The sequence below is a fragment of the Prosopis cineraria genome, unplaced genomic scaffold (genome assembly GCF_029017545.1).
Source record: "Prosopis cineraria cultivar Desert tree isolate PC_DT_omini unplaced genomic scaffold, ASM2901754v1 PC656, whole genome shotgun sequence".
Lineage (NCBI taxonomy): Eukaryota > Viridiplantae > Streptophyta > Magnoliopsida > Fabales > Fabaceae > Prosopis > Prosopis cineraria.
In genome coordinates this window covers 1-9,753 of record NW_026555981.1, presented here as the reverse complement: position 1 = coordinate 9,753, position 9,753 = coordinate 1, and the positions used below count along the sequence as shown (strand labels likewise).

Genomic DNA, 9,753 nt, shown 5'->3' with positions numbered 1-9,753 from the left:
TTTTAGAAAAATATCAAAATAGTTTACTATATAATCCTGGATGCGTTAGTTGCCGACCTTTTTAAAAATGGCAACTAAATTCACAAGTTCTTTTATATATAATTAAATTTTATTATCAATTTAAAAGAAATTAATTTGAAAAATCAAAAAGAATATCAAAATTGAATGGTTTGAAGAGGAATTATTAAATAAGACAACAATATATCATTTATCTAAGATGAAAGCTTTTAAATTAAAATAATGATAAAATAATTCAAATTAAATATAAGTAGGTTAGATAAGTTAAATAATTATTTTTAGTGAATCAACATAACAGATATTATAGTTAAATAAGAAATTAAAATGAATAGTTTATATATAATAAAATTTATTTTAATGTATGATATGTAAAGTGGAAGTCAATAGGAAAAAGAAAAAAATATATTCATTCTAAGGGCCAATTTGGTAAAGAATATGCTGTTAGAACATGTATTAACTTTTGATCCTTAAATATAAAAATTTCAATAAAAACCATGATCCTTAATTATTAAAAAATCTTACCTTTCCCACCCCCCCCCAAAAAAAAAAAAGCCCTCAGTAAAGACTCGCTGCCAGTGGTCGGATTCAGATTTACAATCTATTAATTATCATAACACTTAATCAATGAAAAAATTATTTAAATTGGGAGTTGCACAATTATATTGAAATGTATATGAAAAGGATATATCTAAAATTATTTTCTAATATATATATAAATATGCAATGTTTGAGAAATGACATGTGAAGAGGAGAGGATAACATTTGACGTTCTTTATCCCCACTTTTTAACAGACCATTTAACAATGTGCCTCTGAAAGATTTAACGAAAAATGTACAAATTATTTGTATATCCATATGAGATATTAGTTTTCTAGTTTGTGATTTGGACATAATCTTCATTGCATGGAAAGGAACACGAGTTTGAAGGGATTATTATAGGTGTAAAAAGATTGACCGAAGTTATTGTGAAAAACAAAAAAAGATTGACCGAATTTTTAACAACTTCAACGTGTTGATATGAAGCAGTCTCCTCGCCTTGCCCATCGCCAAACTCTGCGTGTGAAGAGCAGAGACTTGGTCACTGCTTTTAAACGCATTTCCCAATCTTCTCTCATTCAACCAACACGTTGCTCCTATATTTCAGACTTCATTTACCATCATTATGCATGTCTTGGACCTAAGCTAATCTGTGATAATTCAACTGAAGGGGACGAAGGAGATTCGTTGGGTTTTGCTCAATCCCCTTCATTTTCTAAAGCTATATATATACCCTTAACTGTTTATAGGACCCTTTTGCTCTTTTCACTGATTTCTTGTTTTATCTCTATCTTCTTTAGCTAAAACCTAGAATTTTGTAAAGTTAATACTTACTGTTCGGTTTTAATTTCTTCCTTCCATCTAATGGTTTATGATCAAAACTTCTATTTCTTTTAAGTAGATCAATCTGGTTTTAGCATTGTTCATATATTTCTTTTACTGTGTTGTTTCGGGAAAGAAGTTTTCCTAGAGAACGTTAGAGCTGTAATGCCTGCCAAGTGCTTGTTATTTGTCACTGAACCAAAATTCTCTGAGAAATTATACACGTGAGATCTTCCGAGTTTGGTGGGATTAATTAAGAACTTTTTGTGAGTGGATCGAGAGTGTCTAGAAGAAGAAAAAGAAGAATGAAGGGAGGAATTGAGGAGGTAAAGGAGATAAGCCCAATGTTTCCTAGGCTGCATGTTAAAGATGCAGATAAAGGAGGACCAAAAGCCCCTCCAAGGAACAAGATGGCTCTCTACGAACAATCCACCATCCCTTCTCAAGCTCTTGCTTCTGGATCCCCACCCAAGTTTCCTCCTCTTCTCAGAAATAATTTCACAGTTCCTGCATTGTCTGGCCATGTGAGTCTACTAATGCTCCACATGATTTTTGAACAGAAACATCCAGGATCTCTTCAATTTCTTAGATGGTACCATGCATAATTTGATTTCCCTTTTTCCCCAGCATAAAATGTTATTGTTGTCATGGTCCTTATAAAAACGTGGTAAGATCGATTGACATTATTACTTAAAGATGATTGAACACGTTTAAGCACATTGCATTGTGTCTGCTCTTTGCTGTTGTTTTTGATCATAATGGCTATATCGGGTTACACAGGTCAGTAGCAGTCCAGGCATCCAATTCTGCAACTCAGGTGTATCTTGTTATCTGTCTGAGAAGATTCATGCTTATCAATCCAGAACTGTGAACTTCACCAAATTGATGGTAAAACCCATGAAACGAACGAGTTAACATATTTTGAAATGCATGTTCCTATTGTTACTGACTAGTGTATGCAATGTTTCAGCCAGATGGTCTCATCAGTTGTAACAATTCTACAAAAAATTACGAGCATGGCGATGCTTTGGTAACTCCTGTCGCTACCCATGGAAAAAATTCATGCTGCAGCATCAACCAGAATGAGGAAGATGAGGAGAAACTTGCTCACTGTAAATCAAGCTGTTCACTTCTAAGTCAAAATTCATTCAGTAAGAAGGTGAGTTTAACTAGACCCATAGAACTGATGCCAGCAAGATATGAGAAGAACAGGACAGACGATCACACAGAAGTAAATCAAACAGATCTCCCGGAGGAAGGGTCTGCTTATCCATTAACTGGTTTTGGTGATATGACGGATGAATCATCAATCTCATCAGTCAAAATTAAAAACTCCTAAACCAATAAAGAAAGCAAAATTCATCTTTGATGGAAGACTTTAGAAGTATTTCAGCAGATAGCCTGAAAATATTGCAAGGTAGCAATGGCCTGGCAAATGAAGAGGATGCAGCTTTTGGGGACAAAATCAACCTTAGGGATGGTTACTTGGAGAAGCCGGCAACAACTGACGTTCAAAAATGTCCTGATGTTTTAGAAATTGATAGAAAGTGCTTCTGGGCAAGAGAGACGGGCATAAAGGTGAAGATACCTATAGACATTATGACGCTCTAAGTAATAACGTCCCAGACTATACAATAGGCATAAAATGAGAATCACTCCTGATGATGTTATGGGAGTTATGGGGGAAAAGCAATTCTGGAGAGTAAGAAGAACCATCATCAAGTAAAGTGATCTGTCTCGTTGTGTTTATTTATGATTCAGCCTTCAATTATTTTTTCATCATACTACTATAGATTACATAACTAAATTCATTGCTGGAGGTAGTGGTAAAAGATAACCCTGAGTTTCTGAAAATCCTAGTTATGGACTTGATCATTTCCAAGATGATTTGATTGTATTTTTAGCTCCCCTCTAGAGTATAGAAAATTATAGCAACTTACAGATGTATGCTACAGGCGAAATGTTACTTGTTTCACAAGCATGAAATCATTGTGTCTGTTTAGAAGTTGCCTTCTAAGAGAAATTTGTTGGTGTCTTTGGAGAAGGCAATTGTGTTGTTTTAGATTTTGAGTAAAATGTTTGGGCATTGTGGTAAAGGTCAAGGTAATGAGGGGAGGTTATAATAGAGAATGGAAGATCCATGCTAAGCATTGAAAATCATATAACTTAAGTTTGTTTTATATTTTAGTAGTTATCTTTATTTTAAATTTTATTTAAATTTTGTATTGGGATTATTCTATCTCATCTCTTATATGGTTGGTGTGAAATTATAATTATTTTAATAATTGCACTTAGGTCTCTATGATAGCCATATAATTATTTAGAGGTCAGACTCTAGCCTATTGAAAATATGATTGAGACTTCTGTTCTCACATCTATCCCCCGAGTTCTCTCCTCTCCCTAGATCTCATTCTCCCTCAGTACTATGAATCTCATAATGTAAGTCCTAAATGCTTCGGACTTGTTGACTTCTAATGTCCAGCCAAAGAAAACTTCTCGGAACAGCATGCATAGAGGTGGCTATAGAGGGAGGGAAAATCATTTTAAAACGGATTCAAGAGGGAGACTATTAGAGTTAGTCGTAAAGGGCGCTCCATACATACTCTTTATCTGCAAATGGCTATCAGAAGTGAATGAAGTTCTTTCCTACTTCTACCTTCTATCACCGTAAGGTATACTCTGTTTTATTGGGGTTTGTTACTCTCTTCAGCCTTTCTTTGGCTCCTTTGGCATCGTCTGTTTCCGTCACACTATATCTCAGTTTAGTCTCATAGGGTGAACCTAAAGTCAATAGAAAAGAGAAGAGTGCAAGCATGTTTCCTTTGTCATACTTATTTGACAAGATTGAACCTTCAATGCATGACCAACACATAACGAGAGAGAGGGGGGGGGGGGGGGCAGAAAGAGAGGAAGGGAATACGGAGATTTTTTTTAGTTAATTTGGTTTGACTCGTATTTTTCAGCTTTAGAGAAATCAAGTTCATCGGTATTAGAGATAAAGAATAGGAAGTGTCTAAAGTGGAGAGTGGCTTCTTTTCCATCCCTTGCAGGATTGAATTCTAGGAAATCCTAAGAACGATACAGGGAGCTCAAATTTAAGGAAAGTACCTTGGAAAAGGTTTTTGTTCAAGTTTGATGGAACTCATGGAAAGATACGTGCAGAAAATTATACTCTGATGAAAAACTACTCAATCATGACATACCTTTTTTAGCACTCAAAAAATTATTAATGATCCCAACCTATGTGAGAATTTGAGAAAAGGATTTAGGAAATATCTTGGTTATCATTCAAATATTGTTGCTGAACTGTTGAGAATTCTTGAAGACCTCAACCTATGCTGGAAATGGAGATACTCTCATGTCAATATTCATTATGACTCCATAGAAGTTATTTACTTCGTACAAAGTAAACATAACCTAAATCATCCTCTCATCAATGCTATCAAAGTGATTAGAAATTTGCTCATGCAGGATTGACAAGTTTTAATTGAACATGTTTTCAGAGAAACAATCATTGTGTTGACTAGCTTGCGTATCAAGCTGATAATATGATGTTTTTTATATTAGAATTTTTAATGTTCTGCCCTTGAGGTGTAGGAATTTTTTATGTTTAGACTCCTTGTGATTTTTTGAAACTCCATGGAGGCATGGACTTAACCTAGCCATCTCAATTAAAAAAGAAATGGGGAGTAGCAGTTGGTGGCAATTTAATTATTAATTCATTTCTAACATTTCAGTCATGCAGTATCAAAATATGAATTAGTTTTCAAATAAGAAACCTAACTATAACTACATCCTAAATTATTACTTTTTTGGTTACAAATAAATCTAAATTATTGGTGATACCTAATTAACTACAAAATATCATATAAACATATCGTTTACTAAACTTATTACTCCCTATCTTGTTTTGCCTGATCTTAACCTTGACTTCATCATGTGAATTATTATTTAAAGTCACTACATACATTTCATTCGTCCACCTCCATTATTTCTTTGATTCTAGTCTGCTCTCTACTTACCTGACTCTGGTTGCTATTTTCAGTCAACAGAGAGTCTTCGTTCAGCAAGTGTTTGAACTGCATAGACTGATAAAGGTAAATGCCAGAAAGATATTGTTTTTTTCCATTAATTATGTGTGCCTGTTTATGGAGAAATATTTGGTAGAAGAAATTATATGTAACTAGACTGTTTACACTCTAATTGTCAGATTCTGAGACGTAACTAAAATGTTCTTCAATCTAAAGCAGGTACAAAAGCTAATTGCAGGATCACCCCATCTCTTGATTCAAGATAAGCTTCTATTGAACAAACCTACACTAAAAGTATCTGCTCCCAAGAAACTACAATCTGACTCCGTCATAGAACAACCATCGTCAAATGCCAAACTAAACGACAGCAACTTTGAGAAACCTATCACTGTTGAATGTGCTGAAAGTAATATAATACGCTTTCCTGGGGTCAACAATATGAGCAAAGGCCCCCATGTTCAGCTTCCAACTTATGGTCATCACTCGGGAAAACAATCAACTAGCCCTTCCAGCTCCCACAAGTACCAAACATCCCCATGCTATGTCTACGCAGCGCCAGGAAATCAGTGGTTAGTGCCCTTCATTTCCCCTTCTGAAGGCCTTGTATACAAGCCCTTTGTAGGACCATGCCCTCCAAATGCAGGTTTTATGGGCCCAGTATATGGAGCTTGCAACCCTATAAGCCTCACCCCAGGAAATAAGGATGTTCCAGATGCAACTCATGTTCCATATATACTTCCACCATCTACATCTGCTTTTGCGCATGAGCAAATGAGCCCTCCCACAAAGATGCAATCTAAAGGTGGTACTGAAAATTACCAATCAACCGGGTTTGTAAATTCTTCCATATTATACCAAAGCACATCTAACATGTCCAGCCAGATGAGTCAAGTGATGTCAAGACACGTTACAAATGATAATCACACATCAGAAGATAAAGATTTACAGACAAGTACAGGAAGCAGTCCCCCTAAGAGGATGAAAGGGGATGCACTTCCTTTGTTTCCAATGGCACCAACATTTTGGGCATCATCGGATCACCAGAAGGCCCAAGCTGTAAAAGAACATCAGCCACGTATAATCAAAGCCATACCTCACAATCCCAAGTCAACAACAGAATCGGCAGCTAGAATATTTAGGTCAATACAAGAGAGAGGAAGCATTTATGATTAGGCTAACTATTCTATATCATGCCATTTCATTTGAAATATAAGGTCCACCAAAGAGGACGAAAGGGGATGCGCTTCCTTTGTTTCCTATTGCACCAACATTTCGGGCGTCATCCCATCACCAGAAGGCCCAAGCTGCAGAAAAACATCAGCCACGTCTAATCGAAGGTATACCTCACACTCCAGAATCAACAACAGAATCTGCAGCTACAATATTTAGGTCGATACAAGAAGAAAGGAAATACTTGTGACCAGTCTATTTATGCTATGCCATTTCAGTTGAAATATTCCTGCAGTCCACCTAAGAGGATGACCGGGAATGTAATTCCTTTGTTTTCCTATAGCACCAACATTTGGGCATCATCAGACCATTAAAAGGTCCATGTTGTTGAAAAAAATCAGACACAAAAAATGACAGCTATACCTCGCAATCCTAAGTCAACAACAGAATCTGCAGCTACAATATTAGGTCAATCAAGAAGAAAGGAAATACCTGCGATTAGTCTATTCTACATTGTGCCATTTCACTTGAAATATTTCTGCGGTAATACTCTAATTTTCTTCCAGTAACTATTTTTCTCCACATGTACCAGTTGTACAGAAGCAATTTTTTTTTTTTAAATAGAGTAACACACTACTAGTCTTATCTCTCCATCTTTAGCAAGTTGTATTCTTCACGGATCTTTCATTTGATTCTAATATCTTATGATTAGGGAATCTGCATGGCGAAATATGATTCCCTTTGTAGTTTTATTGGAATTCACTTTTAGTTACAGGAAGACTTTATGGCTGTTAATTTAAAAACATCTTTACACACTAAGAAGTTATGAATTTAATGAATTTCATAAGAAAGCTAGGTTTACTTTCCATAAAAATATTAATTTCCAGAGCTCTACTAGGCTATCATGAATAGTCCATGACATTATGTGAGAATGCTTAAGCTCAGAGTGTCAGTAGACTGCCAGGAGAAGATCCTCAACCAGAGAGACCGACTGAAAGAATCTTAAGAATTTCATTACGTTTTCACTAGAGAAAATACAACCATTCCCCTTGCCAAAACCCTTCCAGTACATGCTAAACAAATCCAACATGGACGGCACAGCCCTCCTGATTATGTGAAAGCCAGAAAGAAATTTCTAATTCTCCAAATCATGTATTGTCTTTGCCCATCAGAAGCATTTTCCCTCTCCTTTTGATACCCAGCATGACAAACTGCATAGCTCTTGAAAGTTATTTTTGTAACAATCCTAATAAATAAGATTTCACAAGTGAATCATTTTAAACATCTGCCCAAACCTCTAACGTTAGGGAATGGACTTCCACCTCTATCTTCTTTGAGCAAGGAAGGATCAGAAAAGTGTAGAATACAATAATCAAGTTGAATGGGATTGATCATAATGCACAATTGAAAACTAGCCAGCACAAGCCCAATCCTTCGAAGCCCTGCAGAAACATAAATATTTTCCAACAATGTACATGCATGATTGAATATCCTACCTTCTACATCTTTCATAGACTGAAACAACAGTTCGGGGAGCAAAACATAAAATTGAGTTTCACCTTGCAGGACAATAATTTTATAACTCTGCTCCATCATCTTGAAGATTAATCATCACTCGCATCTATTATCAAGCTAGTTGTCTCCTGAAAAGCCACCAGAAGGTTGGAGGAGTTGGAACATAGTATAAGCAAGGAAGATCTAGTAATCTGATTGTGGTTTCTTATGGCCAGGATGCAAGTATGTAAAAATCATGGTTACAGTTTTGTTCCCACATTTAATAAGAAAGTAAATGCTTGTTATGACATTTGCTTTGTCTTTACCTTATTGTAATCCAGATGAATTGGTGTATTAATGTTTCAACACAATAATATAATCGCACAGAATATATCAGATATCCAAGCTGGTCCAGGATGAAGCAGAAAATGAGATATGGTACCTATCCTTGACGGTTTTCTGAAGTAAAGATCAACAAAGCTCCAGTAGACAAATACACTCAATATGAGGAGTGTGTGGAAACATATCTACTGGCTGTAGACTTGTTAGTTTGTAACATCCTTCTATATTCTGCTGTGTCTGCACAAAATTTTGCACAACTCAAATTATTGAATCTGAAAGAACAAGGGCTGCTGGTTTGTAGTAATTCAAATATCAATACATACCACACCATGACAAAGATAATCAAGGTCACGTGCACATGTAGCAGGATTGCATGACACATAAACTATGCGTGGTGCCTTAAGTTTTAGCAAGAATTTGATCAACTTCATGTGCATGCCTGGACGGTTTGGATCTGCATCAATTAAAAAGCTTAAGAGCTTGGAAATAATGCTACATCATTACAGAACACAAGAGGATCAATGGTGAGTCTCAATACAAATTTCAACTTTTACTGTCAAGATTTAAAGAATACAGTCAGCATGTTATTACTAAATGAAGACAAGGTTTCTCTCAACATCTCAACTATGTAGAAACTAAAATGTGTTCATCAAAATTATAAACTTTTTTTTTTTTTTGAAACACCAGCACATACCAATATGCCTCCCTTTATATGAAATATCAAAAGGATGCAAGTTCTTCCCAAATATTAGTACGGCGTTGAAATTCATGTTTCCAGAACATTTCCGATTATTATCACCACTTGCTTTTATGAAACAAATTCAAGCAATCCAAATATTTAAATTATTTTAAAAATCATTTTAGGAAAATTCACATTAAGTATTTATATATAAATTATTCTTCTGATAAAGATAACCTCAAGCATAGAAAACATCAAACACATTACTGAAAGAACTCAAATTCATTAACAAAATAGGCTTCCTTTTCAAATTTTTACCTTCTTTCATATAACCTTGAGTAATCATGTTATGCGACAAAAGCCTCTTGAATAATCATATTATGGCAATTAACTGGTTAACATTCAATATGTGACAAAAGCCCCTTCGATTGAAATAGTTCAAAAGCTAAATGCTGAAATTTTGACAGTTATATGCCAAAGTTGAAACCATAAGGACTCGTTTCACTCATTTTCTAGGTGGTCAAAGTTAGAACTTTAAGTTATTAGTGAGTTATTGGTTAAACGTAATTAACCAACAAAATAAGAGAACTATCAGGAACAAACCTGAAATTACAATGTCTGGCTTAGGAAAATTTTTCCCAAAATTTTCATCAATTTTAT

The 9,753-nt window shown here is 35.2% G+C and overlaps 1 protein-coding gene and 1 long non-coding RNA gene across 2 annotated transcripts; one reads left to right on the top strand and one right to left on the bottom strand.

The window, feature by feature from the left end:
- Window positions 1–1,069: 1,069 nt before the first annotated feature.
- Window positions 1,070–7,028, top strand: LOC129297930 (ELF3-like protein 2). The gene is made up of 7 exons (XM_054936277.1): window positions 1,070–1,901; window positions 2,158–2,265; window positions 2,348–2,663; window positions 2,774–2,924; window positions 3,016–3,099; window positions 5,423–5,474; window positions 5,628–7,028. The coding sequence occupies exons 1-7, from the start codon at window positions 1,683–1,685 to the stop codon at window positions 6,579–6,581; spliced, it is 1,884 nt and encodes a 627-aa protein (XP_054792252.1). The 5' UTR covers window positions 1,070–1,682; the 3' UTR covers window positions 6,582–7,028.
- Window positions 7,029–8,520: 1,492 nt separating this feature from the next.
- Window positions 8,521–9,753, bottom strand: LOC129297929 (uncharacterized). The gene is made up of 3 exons (XR_008590279.1): window positions 9,697–9,753; window positions 8,738–8,868; window positions 8,521–8,651 (listed from the first exon to the last, which is right to left on the bottom strand). It is a non-coding gene; the product is annotated as an uncharacterized LOC129297929 (long non-coding RNA).